General features: G+C 36.3%; 1 protein-coding gene across 2 annotated transcripts; it reads right to left on the reverse strand.

Moving 5' to 3' along the window:
* Positions 1 to 922: 922 nt before the first annotated feature.
* On the reverse strand, positions 923 to 14,801 carry PLRG1 (pleiotropic regulator 1). Of its 2 annotated transcripts, none has more exons than XM_004263646.3 (15): positions 14,666 to 14,801; positions 13,167 to 13,273; positions 12,005 to 12,147; positions 11,253 to 11,306; positions 10,289 to 10,382; positions 9,992 to 10,073; positions 8,476 to 8,577; positions 7,640 to 7,732; positions 5,428 to 5,577; positions 5,237 to 5,338; positions 4,637 to 4,739; positions 3,806 to 3,914; positions 2,652 to 2,791; positions 1,980 to 2,173; positions 923 to 1,406 (listed from the first exon to the last, which is right to left on the reverse strand). In XM_004263646.3, exons 1-15 carry the CDS (start codon positions 14,672 to 14,674, stop codon positions 1,347 to 1,349), a joined length of 1,542 nt encoding a protein of 513 aa, XP_004263694.1. In that variant the 5' UTR covers positions 14,675 to 14,801; the 3' UTR covers positions 923 to 1,346. The 2 variants fall into 2 exon arrangements, with proteins under 2 accessions (XP_004263694.1, XP_033259545.1); XM_033403654.1 differs by lacking the exon at positions 14,666 to 14,801 and adding an exon at positions 12,811 to 12,882.
* Positions 14,802 to 17,124: the final 2,323 nt, after the last annotated feature.

The raw sequence follows: 17,124 nt of genomic DNA on the forward strand, positions 1-17,124 counted from the left end.
TCTTAGAGTACCCTTTTTCTTCTCTGACCTCTTTCAAGGCTCAGCTCAAACACCGCTGACTCTTAAGAAGTCTTCCATAATCCTCCTCAGGGAAAATAAATGGGCTTTTCCTCTGTGTTGTCCTGGCTTTTCGCTGGTACCTCTATAACAGCATTTCTCTAATAAGCTACTAAAGTGGAAGTCTTAAAGCAGTGGTCTCCAACATTTTTGGCACCAGGGACCAGTTTCAAGGAAGACAATTTTTCCACGGACTGGGGATGGGGTCAGAAGGATAGTTTTGGGATGATTCAAGCGCATTACATTTATTGTGTACTTTATTTCTATTATTACTACATTGTAATATATAATAATTATACAAGTCACCATAATGCAGAATCAGTGGGAACCCTGAGCCTGTTTTCACTTGACACTCACTGATAGGGTTTTGATACAAGTCTGCAAGCAATTGATTTATTATGGTCTCTGTGCAGTCAAACCTCTCCGCTAATGATAAACTGTATTTGCAGCCGCTCCCCAGTACTAGCATCTCCCCCTCAGCTCCACCTCAGATCATCAGGCATTAGATTCTCATAGCGCGCAACCTAGATCCCTTGTACGCGCAGTTCACGGTAGAGTTCGCACTCCTATGAGAATCTAATGCCGCCGCTGATCTGACCGGAGGTGGAGCTCAGGCGGTAATGCCAGTGACAGGGAGTGGCTGTAAATACACATGAAGCTTCACTCGCTTGCCCGCCGCTCACCTCCTGCTGTGCAGCCTGGTTCCTAACAGGCCACGGACCTGTACTGGTCCGTGGCCCAGGGGTTGGGGACCCCTGTCTGAAAAGACAGACACATCTCATCTGTCTACTTCCTGAACAGTATCTAGTGCAGAACTTTACAGAACACGCACTCAAAAACTGTATGTGGAATAAACATACAGAAGTTAACGCTTCAAATCCTTTAATCCCAAATTATCAGTCACAGACACCAGTTTTTAAAGGATTAAAAAGAAAGACTGCTCCCCTCAAAACATGTCCTACTACAGTAAGCAGTTCTGTAAGTTAAAAAAAAAAAACGTGTGTTTTAATAAAAGTGATAAATCATTCTATCTTTAGGATAGTTATGTTCAACAAACCCACATATGCTTGATATCTGCATCTTACCTCCTAGGATCTCAAACTGTTTATTTTAGAAATAAAAACATGGGGAGAGGACAGTTCATTGTAAAATATGAAAAAGCAATGATTCAAGCATGTGAGTTTTTGCTTTATATTACTAGCTAGAGCACAAATGACTGGATATGCCCATCAACACCAAGCTAAAAAAAAAACAAACAAAACTGGAACCACCATGAAGACAACGCCACATTAAAATCTCTTTCTCTTGATAATTTCTGGCTTCCAGCTGACTGGATGAGTTTCTTCTGTCTAAAAATAGAAAAGTAAGTAAGTTAAAACAAAGTATTTCTGGCCTGCTTCATATTTAATAGGTTCCTTTCTAACAAAAATATGGCACTTATTCAAAATTATATTACTTGGCATTATGTATTTAGCAGTTCTTTAACAATTTTAAGATAAGTGACAAACTTTTGGCATTATCTGAATCTAATAAAGGATGAATGCATTTGCTACAAATTCAGTTTACGGTTTTTCATTTTAAATAAAATTGCTATTTAGACATTCTAATAACACCAAAGCTTATGATTCTAGAATTAATTTGCATAGTAATCAACTTATTTGCTGTGATTCTTAGTGTAAGATTTTCCCAATAACTCTAATAAGGAACGTTGAGATAAAATCAAAACTATTGATTTGCTGTCATCAATGAAACCAATAAGGAAATCTATGAGCAGACACTATTCAAGATGACAAATACTTTAATATTATGAAGATTACTTTCCCTTCTGATAATTTCAGTAACTTTAAAATGAGAAAACGCTTGCAAAATTCGCATGGCTGATTTTATTATACTTTACAATGTATATGAAACAGAAATCTTACCGCTGTATCATCCTCTCTGTACACTTTAATGGTTTTATCAGCTTCAGCTGTTAATAACCGACTTTCAGACTGATCAAAAGCACAAGCAAATATTCCTGACTCACTGTCCAAAGACCCAGGCTGCACTGCTGCATGAACTCTCTGGAAATTGTAGCCAGTTCTCCAGTCCCAAAGATGCATAGTGCCATTGTCAGCTTAAAGGGAAAGATATAGTTAAACCTGGTGTCCTCTCAACAGTTCAGCTTGACAAATGTTTATTAAGCACCACAGTAGTAACTGCAGTCACTACTACAAAGATATATAAGATGCAGGCACTCAATCTCCTCTTAATATCAGTTTGTCTACTTTCATTTGTACTTAATTCAGAACTTATTATAGATCTCAAAAAGCACCACAAAACGACATTCAACTCCAGAACACACAACCAAACTTTAGGCGATTTCTGGCATAAACCCCTAACTTAGATTTATCAATGTGGTAACTTAAAGAGAGCTAAACTATGAAATATGCTACGTGCATTATGAATATGCATGAACACACGTGAACATTCAAACAAACGTTAAAACAGGCAAGTTCTGCTATAATACTTAGGTGTGATGACTTAGAAATTTTACTCACTAAAAGAAAAAAATGACAGACTAAAACATATGTATCATAAAAATCTTATTTTACCTCCAGATACAAGCACTCCATCAGAATTTACTGTCAGTGTATTAATAATAGCATTGTGACCAGAAAGATTTTGAATGAAACTTCCATCGGGGAATTTCCACTGTTTTATGTTATCTGGAGAACCAGACGCAAATGTGTAACTGAAATGAGATAAAGAATTAATTATAAAGTAAACCAAGTTAAATACAATGGTGGATTTTATAAAATCTGATTATGGTTGTATTTTGCATGTGTAGTCAGGATCTATGCAGTTTTAGCAAAATATTATCATCATACCAAGAGATAAAAATATCAAGATATTTGTTCCAAGTTAAATCAGATTTTTAAATTATTTTAAATGTACGTTAAGTCCTAGGTTGAAGTTTTATTTTCCTCTCATTTCCCCGATGCTCTACACTAAGCTAAAGCAATAAACATACAAACCCCTAAACTCACATAATGGGCAAGGGGTGATGTAACTATTTTCAAGAAAGCAAGAGAGAAAGCCAGAGAGAGAGGAGAGAGAGACAGAACAAGAAGAAAGGGACAAAATGAAAGAAATAGAGGCAAGAGGAAGAGAGAAAGGGAGGGGGAGGAATAAAGGGAATGAGGAAGACAGGGAAAGGGAGGAAGGACAAGAGTGAAAATAAAGGTAAGGGAGAGTGGGAAAGAGAGGAGGAGAGGCAAGATATGACTTGTGACCAGAAAGTGCCAGGTGATATAGTTTCATAGACAACAGGTTGTGATATTATGCTCCATCTCTTGGGATACTCTGACTATAATGTTCATGATTACTACTATTTTTTCCGATCATATTAACTTCCTCCTTAAGAATTAACTATTCTATGTATAGCTCAGTGCCTAATAATATTTATGTCTAAAACATTAAATATAGCTACTATTAGCTTCGATTATGACATACAACTTTTAACCATGATTTATTCGTGTTATCTCATTTGACATCATTTTCACCATGCAGAAAGCTTTCCTTGTCTTATAGAGGCCATGAAGCAAAATACTACGCAAGGAAAATAAAAGAAATGCATGTTCATATGTGGCACAGGTGAAAAAATGACAGTGGCTAAATGACTACCAAAGTAGTATTCATATTGGTATTTCTGTATTATACTAAGAACTGAAGAAAGAAGAGAAGCTACTTAGGAAAACATACTTACTGTCTTGGATGTAAAACCACAGCCCTGACTGATTTTTTGTGATTTGTTAATGTGACTCTTGTTTTTCCAGCCACCAAATCCCATAATCGTATTGTAGTGTCATGGCTTCCTGTAAGGAGAATACACACACATCCCCAAGATACACACAAATCAGAAAAAAAGAATGTGAAAGTTAAATATAATAAAATTGGAAGCATTCCTCCACAGACATATATATATGAAATAAAAGTCATATTAACCCTTGGCTAAGTGTTTTCTATAGTTCCAAAATATTTGGTTGATTTTAAGTTTAATTCTTAAAAGAATGTAATAAACGCTTGTTGCACTGTCATCTGAGTAACTAGAACAAATGTGAATAACAAATAAAACAAATACATGATGTCATCCCCTAGTGGAGAGGAAGGAAAAAACTCTAATAATCATTTAGTTAATGAAACACACGGGAAGGAATTATTTTCTAGTCTTGAAGATTCAATGATATTAACCATATTTTAAGCAAAACAAGACTCAAACCAGCTCTAAAAGTCTGAGAGTATTTTGTCTTCTAACTTTAATTTCCTAGACCGGTAATTCTGATACTATAAAACAATGCTTAGTTGTATCTAATAGCACTATTTTCTAGTCAGACATTACCTGATACAAAGATCCTATGATATGTAAAAAGTATGAGATAAAAACAATGGGATGAAATGTTACCACAAAAAATTTCAAGTGCACACAGAAACACTGTATATACAACACAAAGCAAGAGTCATAGTAAATATGAAAAGTATATAATCATAATGCACTCTGATATGAATATACTGTAAACTTGAAAAGTATCGATCGTACCAGTAATAATTTGTGGTTCCGCAGCTTGACACCTCACTGTAGCCACCGCATTAGTATGTCCAGATAACGTGTGTACACTGGCTTTAGTTCTCACATCCCAAATCTATCAAAACACAACAGACATACCATCAAAGAGAACAGGTATTCATATCTCAGGCAGGTAACTAGATCAATGCAAGCCTGGGAATCTACTCGACAACTTTGTGTGCCTGCCTTGAATATAATGAAGAAAGTGAGTAAATGAAATAATCACCTGTAAGCTGGCTGGGGAATGTATATAGGAGGCAGCCAGTGGGGAAAAAAGCTACAAGATCAGGGGACCTATTGACTAGAATGGGTATAATGGGGCTACTGAATGAAACAGCTAATGGACCACAGCTGTGGTGATAGACTGGCATGTGAGAGGTCGCATATCAGGGGCGGGGCCTCCCAATTATAGACATAGTGGGGCCACAGAACTCAGAAGATGAAGACTAGGTAGGGCATTGATGGGTCAAGGCAACTATCTTTAAATACTCTATCAAAAAATACATGACTTTAGGACCAAATAAGCATACTGTAAGATGCAATATATGTACAGATCAGCTCTATTCCATTTACCCGTGCAGTTGAGTCTCGGCTACAGGTCACCAGCACATCGATTGTTGGGTGCAGATCTAAACCATACACTGCACTCAGATGTCCATGATAGTGCCTTATAACCTAAAAAATAAGAAAGAAAGTTAAAATCTCTACAATTAGGAAGATAAACAGGGGCCCATAATGTCTCCAATCCTTAACTTCATGCTTACCTTATTATACTCAAGATCCCAGCATTTGACTTGTTTGTCTTCTCCACAGGAGAACAGGTACGGGCTCCTCGTGCTCACTATCACACCACGCACCGTACTGATGTGCCCAGTTAATGACAGTTTTAACTTGCCACTAGCCAAGTCCCAGATCTGCAATCAAAAAATATTTAGTTTTTCTTCTTTATTATTCCAAAGCAAATTTTTAGAATCTTGATGTTAAAATTGTCTTCAAAAAGTGAAAGATAAAAATATATAAAAGTTTGCAAAATGACCCCATCAACAAAAATAAAATCAGGGAAAAGAGAATTAAAGGGCATGATCAAACTGGGAAAATATTTGCACAGATGACAAAAAGTTAATATTCTTAATATATAAAGTATATCACTGATAGTAAAAGTATGAATACTGAGGTATTAAATTAGTCAAGGATGGCATCAACTTAAAAAAAAAACCTAAAAGTAGCAAATAAAGGTATCAAAAACTTCAACATCACTATAAATTTTATACACAGTTTTTGAAAGATTAGATATTCACTTCTGCTTATCACAATAGTAAATATTTTTTAAAAAACACAAGCAATGTGCTGAAAAGGATCCTCTCACATGCTGCAAGTATCAATTCACCCATTTTGGAAAATAATTTTTAACTTTGGGTGTCAACTTCAAGAATGCCTGACCTTTAATACTTTTTTCTGGGAAACTATCATAACAAAACACTTTAAAATACAGAAAAAGCTTTAGGCACATATTAACTACAGCATTACTTATGTTAGTGAAAAATCAGGAAACTAAAAAAACTTTAATGCCTAACAGAAGGAAAATAGATTATAGAATATCTAAATGACATAATACTATGGAAACATTTAAAAACATGTTCAGGAGAGGAAAAGATAGGAGTTTGGGATTAGCAGATGCAAACCATAATACATAGAATGAATATGTAACAAGGTCCTACTGTATAGCACAGGGAACTATATTCAATACCTGTGATAAACCATAATGGAAAAGAATATGAGAAAGAATGTATATATATGCATAACTGAATCACTTTGCTGTACAGTAGCAATTAACATATTGTAAATCAACTATACTTAAAATAAATTTTTAAAAAAAGATGTTCAGTTTTTGACAGGAATATGCCTTTGACACAATATTAACTGAAAAAAAGCTGGGAACAAAATTACATATCAAACATGATTTTTAAAAGATACACATTTATATACACAGGAAAAAAACGCAGAAGAAAATGCAGATACACATACACAGAAATAAATGTTAAAAAGAAAATTCAAATATGACAGTGGTAGGATTATGCATGGGTCTATATTCTTTTTCTTTTCTTTCTTTCTTTTTGGCTGCGTTGGGTCTTCATTGCTGCACGCAGGCTTTCTCTAGTTGCAGCGAGTGGGAGCTACTCTTTGTTGTAGCGCAGGGGCTTAGTTGCTCTGTGGCATGTGGGATCTTCCCAGACCAGGGCTCGAACCCAGGTCCCCTGCAATGGCAGGCGGACTCTTAATCACTGCGCCACCAGGGAAGCCCTGGGTCTATATTCTTTTATACTCCTTTACATTTTCCACATTTTTTATAGATAAGCATGCTTTAATTTTGTAACCAGAAGGAGAAAAAAATATGAAGAAATTAGTTGTAAACAGTCAGCACGTACTGTTTGGAAAAAAAACTGTTGCTTAAATACCACTTTTCAAACAGATATTTATTTGAGACTTTTTTTTTAATTTATTTATTTTATTTATTTTTGGCTGCATTGAATCTTCATTGCTGCACGCTGGCTTTCTCTAGTTGTGGTGAGCAGGCGCTACTCTTCATTGTGGTGCACGGGCTTCTCACTGCGGTGGCTTCTCTTGTTGCAGAGCATGGGCTCTAGGCACACGGACTCAGTAGTTGTGGCTCGTGGGCTCTAGAGCGCAGGCTCAGTAGTTGTGGCACAGAGACTTAGTTGCTCCACAGCATGTGGGATCTTCCCGGACCAGGGCTTGAACTGATGTCCCCTGCATTGGCAGGTGGATTCTTAACCAATGCACCACCAGGGAAGCCCTATTTGGGACTTTTAACTGGTATAGATAATAAATTTTACTCCACACTCGGGTCTAAGAAATCAGAGAACTAGAACAGCAATTCCCACCAGATGAAATAAAACATTAAAATTACACGGCAAACACAAAATCATGTTTACATTTTTCTTCCTTCCTTATTACCTTTATAGTTCTGTCAGCAGATCCAGTAACAAACCACTGGTTTCCAGGTTCCACAGCAATACATCGAACCCAGCCAAGATGCCCACTGATCACCTGTATTTAAAAAGGTAGAATGAGCAGGCTCACTACACAGAAGCTAAAGTTTATTCAATTTCAACTCATCACACTTATGTTAAATATGATACAACTGAAAAGTACAACTACAGTGATCGAAAAAAGATGAATGGTTGGCAGGGGTGAGAAAGGATATGATTATAAGAAAACAGCACAGGGGTGTTTTTGAATCAATGGAACTTCTATTATCCAAATTGCGGTAGTGGTTACCCAAATTCATATATATATAAAGATTTGTTAGATCTATACACCAAAAGGAAGTCTATTCTAAGGTATGATAATTTGTCTAGCTGTACGTTTCCTACTATTTACATTTTATTTTAGATTTGGTACATTTTGAATCATTCCAATTTACTATAATTAAAAAGATAACTGGTAGGGCCACAGAAATGTCCTGATGTATGGATCTTCTCTTTGGCCTTCGCGTAGAACACCTTGAACACTTTCCTAAATTTATTTTGTCTGCTCTCCATTTAGTAGCCTCTATCAATATTGTATACTGTATCTTATACAATATACAAGTATAGCTTCCATTTAATGAAGTCTCCTTCCCAAAGTATCTTTTAAGATACTGTCTAAGCCCCTCCCTCCACCCCACCTCAGATCACTCTACCAGCTCTCATATTCACTCTGTTTCCTCCTTATTCCATTCCTCGGCTCTTGTTTAACTGGAAAGCAGTGATCATGTTTCATGTAGTGGAATAATATACAGATTCACTCACTCTGTAGAGTTTCCACGGTGGATGCCACTGAGGTTTCGGCATTGTAGGGGCTTTTTTAGCCATCAGTGCGGAGTTCTTGGCATTGCCACTGTCCATAACAACCTAGATATGGAATAAATTATTAAAGATATCTTACCTAATGTTTCATGTTATCAATTCAAAAATGGAAAGTCAAAGGGATTTATGAAAGTTTTTTTCCTTAAGTAAAGAAAAAAAGATATCTGAAAAATATCTGCATACCTAGAAAATGAGTCTAAGACTTCCAATCAGAACTATATTTTCCGTATGTTAATTTTAACTTTAAAAAACAATTAAAAAATCTCAGAGAGGCAGAACCTTAACATTGAGAGCACATATCACTGTGCACGGGTTCAAAACCCAACTCTGTCCGTTACTAGCTAATGACCTTGGGTATAAATTATGTAACCTCTGTGCCTCATTAGTAAAATGGAAATAACAGCAACTATCTCATACAGTTATTATGAAGACTGTAACAGAGTAGTAAATGCTAAATGTAAGCTCCCATTATTATTTAAGTAAATATATGTGGATTAATGCCGTTGCTTTTGTCATATTTTAACATTATTGATTTCATACTACAAAGGAGAAACTGAAAGTTCCTTCTATTTATCTCCCACAAAAGTATTTCAATACTATCTTAAAGGGTATACTAGCTGATATAACCATATACTGATAGCATCCACCGGTCCAAAAAAAGTTTGTAAAGTTACTGCCCTCAAGAAGCCTATGTTATATCCTAAGGAGGCAGAAAGCCTGGGCAGATGCTGTGAATGGAGGCTAAAGACCCTGGTAGGAGGACTACAAATTCATTCACTTCACAAAGCAACTGCATAATAAACTGAGGAAGTAAAGACTGCACTCACTTCAAGTAACAGCATAATAAAGCAAACTGCATGTTTTCAGTTATTCTTTCTATAACTACTTTCACCAATAACAACAGTAGCTGCCATTTACTTACAAACAAATAATATATTTCTAAATGCTCATTTGTAAGACTGTAAAGATTGTAAGATTGTAAAAGATACACATTTATATACACAGGAAAAAAACGCAGAAGAAAATGCAGATACACATACACAGAAATAATAGCACTCAACTAATAGCACTCAACTCTAACCGTACAAACCAAATGAGAGTTTAATAAAAAAACACTTTCATATCTAACACGTACTAATAGAATAACCATGCTTGCATTTTTAATAGTGGGTAATAAAGAGCATCATCACATTATCTTCATCAAAATATATGTTATGTCCAACGTGCAAGTAGACACAGAATTAACAGAACTTTAAATTATTCTGTCAATCCACTAGCAACTTAAATTTTAGGGCTATGAAATATTAGCAACTAGCTCAGGCCGCTATTTACTTGAACAAGTCCAAGGAAAATGTTCATTTATTAATATTTAAGGTAAGAATCTTGGAATAAATGGAAATAGGCAACATGTTAAAGTTAGAAACCCACAGTGTGATGTGATTTGACACAGACAACTTACCGCCCCTGCAGGCTGTGACCGGTCAGAAGCCCCAGGGTGTCGGTATTCACCTCCAGCAGGTGCACTACGGTTTGCATCAACCCTGAGGCAAAAGAAACACCATATTCTAAGTACTTAATGTCTCCAGTCAGGTGTTCTGCAGGACTGACTCTATATTTTAAGTTTTTGTAAGCACTGGTAAAGGAAAATGTCATACAATACGTAACTACAAAGAAACAAATTTAAAAATGAGAAAAAATGTGAACAGTAAACTATGCTTTCAAAATCTTTGTTATTTAGAAGCATAGTATCTCCTACCTGGCTTGAGAAGTAGGTAATGCCACAGCTAAGGACTGTGCAGCTGATTCACTTGGCATTCTTTGGATCTTAGTGTCCGCTGTTAAAGCAACCCCTGTTGAAATAAAAAAAAAATCAACTCCTTTTAGTATCTATCTTTGCTTCCATTTACATGCATTTACAATAAAATAGTGGAGGAAAACATAACAAAAAGGTAATGGTGATTATCTCTAGGTGGTGATATTACAAAAATTTTTGTTACATTTTGTAGGTCTTTTGTTTCTAATTCTTTTACAATAAATATTGCCCAACAACATATATCTCAAATTTGTCTCATATATTTAATCAAAACGGCTTAATATTAACATAGCGCAAGATAGTAAAGTTAAATTTCTATTATCTTGGGATATTACCTTCAAATATAAAAATTAAGCAGTTCCCCAAATACTAACAGAATGTTTCGAAGGGTAAATGTAAATTCCTACAACAAGAAGCACCAATTCATCTATACTTGAATATGGTGAATTCCGTCCTCTAAAATTACTAGAACCTGGATATACTAAGCTTTTTGTCCTCCACCCTGTTATACTGGCCACTCCATTTGTGTGCTAATTCCTCTTCACATACAACACACCCAGGATATGTTTCTATCATACCTGCTTCTATACTAACACTTCTAACACTTTTATAAGCTTCGTGATATTTATGTGTCCGACTAAACTTCCAGGTAATAAGCTTGTCTTAGCCTGGAGCAGTCTTATTGTCTTTGAATTCTTAGCACAGTGCCTAAAAAAAAATAAGTGATTAAGAATGTTTGCTGAATGAATGCATGTGAAACTTAGTTAATTATCATCTAAACAGCTATGCCTGGATGCTTGGTTATTGAGCTTATCTTATATTTTACAGGCAATGGGAATCATATTATTGGCTCAGTCATGGAAATATAAGTGACAATAAGACATTTTCAAATATAACAGCTACTTACCAGGTCCTGGTGGATACGGATGTGTACCTGTCACCAAATATTCAACTTCTTGTCCTATTAAAAAAAGGGAGAGAGAGAGAGAGAAAATTCATCTGTGGCAAAATTATCTTATATACAAGTATCACGTCTTTTAATGAATTAAATAATATTAAATTATCAACTGGATATCTCAAATTTTCCCAACTAAGCCCAAGCCTCAGAAATAAGGTAAGTTGATCAGTTTTGCTTTGCCTTCTGAAGACCATGTTCACAGGTAGTTCTCTGATCATTTGCTGATGTGGTGTCAAGAAAGCTTGTACATTTGCTATATAGCAATGGTGTGTAGAGAGGTCATCTTATCAAGTAATAATCCACTCAGGTTTATCTTCCAAACAAATGGTTTTCCTGTGGAATCTTGGATTATCTTTATTCACTACAATTTTAGTACTTAATATCATCTTTCTGAATTATAGCCAAAACAGATAGATGAAAGAAAAATTCCCCACAGGTTAGGAATTTTTCCTTTAGTCTCCACTATGACTATCTCCATATCCTAAGAATTTCTGCCATCATTATACCACTGTTTTAATTTCCTATAAGGGAAAAATCCACCAACCAATAATCTCACTCACTACTCCAATGAGGAAATCAAGCTGTTAAATAGGGTATGGCTCTAATAAGTCCTTCCAGAAGAAGCACTAATAAGACATTTCATTTTTCTATTTTTAAAATTCACATATAAATCCTGACATTTCTGACAATGCCATACTCACCTTGATTGGCAGGATATTGTTTGTGTCCATATGAATCTGATGCATTCTGAGGGCCTTTCTCTTTAAGATTTTCTTTTGAAGTAGGCATATGCAACACAGGACCATACTCATTACGCAGCTTGATTGCCATTTTTCGTTTGTGACTATTTAAAAATTATAAACATAAAAATGTATCTTTGAGTACTTTAAATATATTCACCAATGTAAATATATTCACAGATATCCAGAAAACAAGTATTTAAGTAGCTTAAGTTTGCCTAATCATGTAGAAAAAGTTACTATTAAGATTTTAAAGTTAAACAATATTTTAAAAAATTTCCAAGTGCATTTCCACACTTTTGTTCACAATCTACCACATAGCATCCATTAATAGTTTAGTTTGTTAACCAATTATATAAAAACTTTCATGTTGATTTATCAAAGGTCTAACTCATTTTAAAATATATAGAAACTAATATATCCTTTAAAAAAAACCTCAAAGTCAGTAAACTTTCCTTCAAATGTCTAAATATAAAAATACAGTAAAAGCTTCTATAGTAACCTTTCCTGGATATACCTAGAAAGATTAGTTCAAACTAATCCAAGTACTTAACTCAGCATTTTAGAAACAAATGCACTTATTATGCTACTTTTAAGGATAGTCCACTTGGTAAATTAAATATAAATGCTTGTTTGAGGAATTAGGTAGATTTTTAAAGAAGGGTAAAGGACAAAGAAGGAACACTGCACATAATGCAATCCCAGACTGGAGCTGGAGATGTAGAACCAAAAATATGCCACCACTCAAAAATCTTCATCATACTAACGAGAAAAGATGGGAGTAGAGGTACTGGCCAGGTACAATTTCAGCTCAGCAAGGCTCTGAGAGCAGCAGGAAGCTGAAAGCACATACAAAGTGATTGATTATAAAATATAATGCCTAAAAGGGACTCTCCTAATTACTGGGTATTTGTAAAATGCAATTAATTAATGGGACTTTTACTGTAAAAGATAAGGCCAAAAAAAATAAAGTTAACTCAGCTTAAATTATGCCCAAACACCACTCATTACTGAATAGATATCCTATGAGTTAGTATTACTTACTAATCTTTAAACCTTCCCCTCTCTTCCCCCAATATTATAAGTTGAAATATTCTAGCAATTGAAAAGGAACTATCCCTACCTCTCTTCATCCAAAGGCACAGGTTTTCCATTATCAGCCACAAACATGTCATGGGTTCTCTTCAATGACCTGAACACAAGTGTGTGCACAGAATGTTTCTGTACCTCCTAGAACAAAGGAGTATAATTACATATCTAGCTACAAATTATATATACCATAACCTAAATTAAAGTGAAATTAGTTATATACTTTACATGTTTAAATATGTAAAAAGCTTTGTACCACTCACCACAGCTATCTGTAGCAAGCTATAGGAGTCAAGTTCAGAGAAGAGGAAGAAGCTCCTCTTGGGCCAGAGCCCCAGGTATACCAGCTGAGTGATGCCTGAGATTAGTCATTTACTCAATAAATATTTACTGAACTCCTACTAATTGAGTGGCAGGTATTGTGCTAGAAACTAACAACAGAATGATGAAAGGCAGCCACGGTCCCTGTGCTCAAGAGGAAACAGGCAAATAAAAACAAACAAAGTAACTCCACATTTTAATAAGTGCTATGAAGGAAACAAGCAGGGCGCTGAGACCGAGGACAGAAGAAGACCTTAGGGTGGTAATGAAAGATCTCTCTGAGGTGGCAGTTAAGCAGAGAGGGAGTTAGCCTTGCACAAAATAGAGGTAAGAACAATCCAAGCAGAGAGAAAAGCCCATGTAAATACAAAGGCGTTTGGTAACCGAAATAATGCCAGAACCTGCAGTACAGCTCTGTATGTTTGGTGAAAGGGTGGGTTGATGATGCAAGATGAGGTTGTAAGGATAGACAAGATCCAGATAAGTTTTTTTTATACCATTGCAACGGTCTGCATTTTTGCTCTAGATACATAGGACCACTAAAGGGTCTTAAGCAAGAAAAGCTCGAACATCCTACGTTTTAAACTGATCAATTTACTGGGGGTGGGGGAAGGGTGACAGAAACAGAAGCAAGGAGACCACAAAAGAGCTAATGCATCAGCGTTGGTGGAAGATGATGTGGTCTGAATTCAGGTGATGGCAGTGGGCCTGGACAAGAGTCAAGAATTTTGAGATAAAACGAACAAGGCTTGCTAATAGTTGTTCAAGCTAGCGGAAAATGCAAAAATTCAAGAATGGCAGGTTTTCCCGGGGAAGAGCTTTAGTAAGACAAAAAATGAAGACCAGAGAAGACCGCCAGTTTTGTAAGACACAGAATCACCGACTCGACCCAGCAGGCAGCGAGTACCACTGGTCGAACATCGACAGAAACTCCGCCTCAGAGGACAGTGCCCAGCTCAAGCGCCCAAGGGCCAAATGAAAACTGGAGGAATTATCTCAGGCTTCCCGCCCAGACAGAACCTCCAACTTGTGCTCTCATCCGGCTTCTCTGCCTCCCTAAAAACCTTAAGAGACTACCCGGCCTCGGCCAAACAGCCTCCCCTCGCAGCCGCTACTCTCCCCTGACTCCCAGCACCCTCGATCCCTCACGCCCGCCGCCAAAGAAAAATAATCCAGAACAGATGGCCCCTGGGCACCCAAGTGTCACATTACCTCGACCATGACGCCGCGGTCTACCCACTCGCTCCAGCAAGGATGAAACTCCAACCAACTGGACAGAAACCGCCGCCACAACTACTCGGCCCCTTCCTGAATCGGGCGTCCTGGCGCCGGATGTGACGTAAGACTCTGCGCACGCGCGCTGGTGGGCCGCAGGCAGTCTGGGGCCAAAGGGCGGGCCTTTCTCCTCGGGGACCGCCTGTGGGGCGGAGCTTCGAGACTGCGGGGCGGAAGCTGCCGGAATCGCAGCTTCTGCAGAAATCTTGAGATAATATCGTTTTCTGCCTTACTCTCAGCCTTAAATATTTTGGTTTAGGGCTGTGGTTGTTTGCACTCTGTTCTCTGGAATCTTAATACTTTTTTTTCAGACAACCTCAGCAGTCAGTTCTAGGGAAGGTCCGGAGAGCGCGAAGGCTCTTACCCCTCCTTGCCTTCTTCGGGGGTCGCCTCCGTGATTTTTGTCGCCTGATTCCGCTACTTGGCTCAATTTGGCTGGAAGCATTTAGAAATCTTTGTAGTCTTGGTGCCTAAAAAACAATTCCACTTACACTGTCCATGAAACACTTGTTGAGTGAATATTGCGGAATGGTTTCAATTTGAGAAATTTTGCAAAAGATTTTGGCTTTAACAGCATATGGCAAAATCTCAAATTTATTTTCAGCCAGCATAGTTTTTTTTTTTTTTTCCAATATCCCAACAATGGCATAACTCTTGGCCATTTCCTCGTTGTCTGATGATGAATGTGGCTTCAACAATGCCAGGGTACAGTTTGTCAAAGCTGGTGGAAGAAAAACACAACTGAAGACTTTAGCCATTTTTGTGTGTATACAGACTGGTGCCAAAGGATTGGCATTTTGTTTTATACCCAGGTAAAATCTGCAGTTTGTGATCAGTCGTGCCTATTTTTCCACATAAGAAGGAAAATTGATGGAACTGGACATTTGCAAACTTGAATAGACAAGCATTTTACTGACTCTGCTTGTTCTTTAACCATAGTCAGTTTCCACAGATCTTGTCACCAGAGCATGTTGTGTATACTTTGAGAGGGAGAAAAATCTATCAAAAGTATAGCAATGTGAATTGATCATCTCATTTAGGAATTAATTTTTAATTCATTACAAAAATTAAGACCATCCTTCTATTTGAAAATACAATCATCTCTGAATTTGAGTGTAAATTTGGCCTTACGAATTGATTTTCTATAGCAGTGGCCACTGATGGTAGGCCTTGCAAGGAAATGCCATAATTATAAAATATGTACTTGGGAAAATAAATCAGAGTATACCTTACCTATAGATAGAAATAACTATACAAAAGAACATGACCAGCAAAGGGCAATAAAATTATAGAAAGATAAGCAAGGTTCTAATATATCTATGGCAATATAGATAAAGATGTGGTACATGTATACAGTGGAATATTACTCAGCCATAAAAAAACAAAATAATGCCATTTGCAGCAACATGGATTGTCATATTGAGTGAAGTAAGACAGAGAAATACAAATATCGTATGATATCGCTTATATATGGAATCTGAAAAAGATACAGATGAACTTATCTACAAAACAGAAATAGAGTTACAGATGTAGAAAATAAATTTATGGTTACCAGGGAAGGGGGAGGGATAAATTGGAAGATTGGGATTGACATATACACACTACTATATATAAAATAGATAACTAATAAGGGCCTACTGTATAGTACAGGGAACTCTACTCAATACTCTGTAATGGCCTATATGGGAAAAGAATCTTAAAAAGAGTGGTTATATGTATATTTATAACATATTCACTTTGTTGTACACCTGAAACTAACACAACATTGTGAATCGACTATACTCCAATAAAAAAAAAGAAAAGAAAAAAAAAAAGAATCCCTGTCCTGGCTGACACCTAGAGCTGCCTTATTTGAGCAGTAGGGGTCACTGCTGCTCTTCATAAGTGTAGGAGGTTTGTTCCCAAAAGCACACATGGTGAATACTTTATTAACATATATTATTAAGTCTGTTTGGGTGAAACCAATAGTACAAATCTTAAGGAAAGTCTCCCTTCATTAGTTAAGCTAATTTTTTTTTTTACTCACCAATATAGGACATCTCTATATTCTCTTTCAAAAATCAATAGCTTTTATGTATGCAGTTAAAATATATAATGGGGGAAAATCTCATAACAATAAATGAAAAGTATGCAAGTCATATGAAAAAAGCTTAAGGGACATAAAGAAGAAAATTTGAATCAATGAAAATGCATACCTTATTCTTGGATCAGAAGACTCAAAATTATAAATATCTGTTATGTCATTAATCTAATCTTGGGCATATTTTACAGAAAATACTATTAATTTAATTTAAGACATTTTTATTAAATAGTGAAAGATTTTTTAAATGAATGTTATAAAATACTCCAAATAAAACGTTTTTATTTTCTACAGAGTTTTACTACTGGTACTATAT

Source organism: Orcinus orca, chromosome 4 (genome assembly GCF_937001465.1).
Source record: "Orcinus orca chromosome 4, mOrcOrc1.1, whole genome shotgun sequence".
In the NCBI taxonomy this organism is placed as follows: Eukaryota; Metazoa; Chordata; class Mammalia; order Artiodactyla; family Delphinidae; genus Orcinus; species Orcinus orca.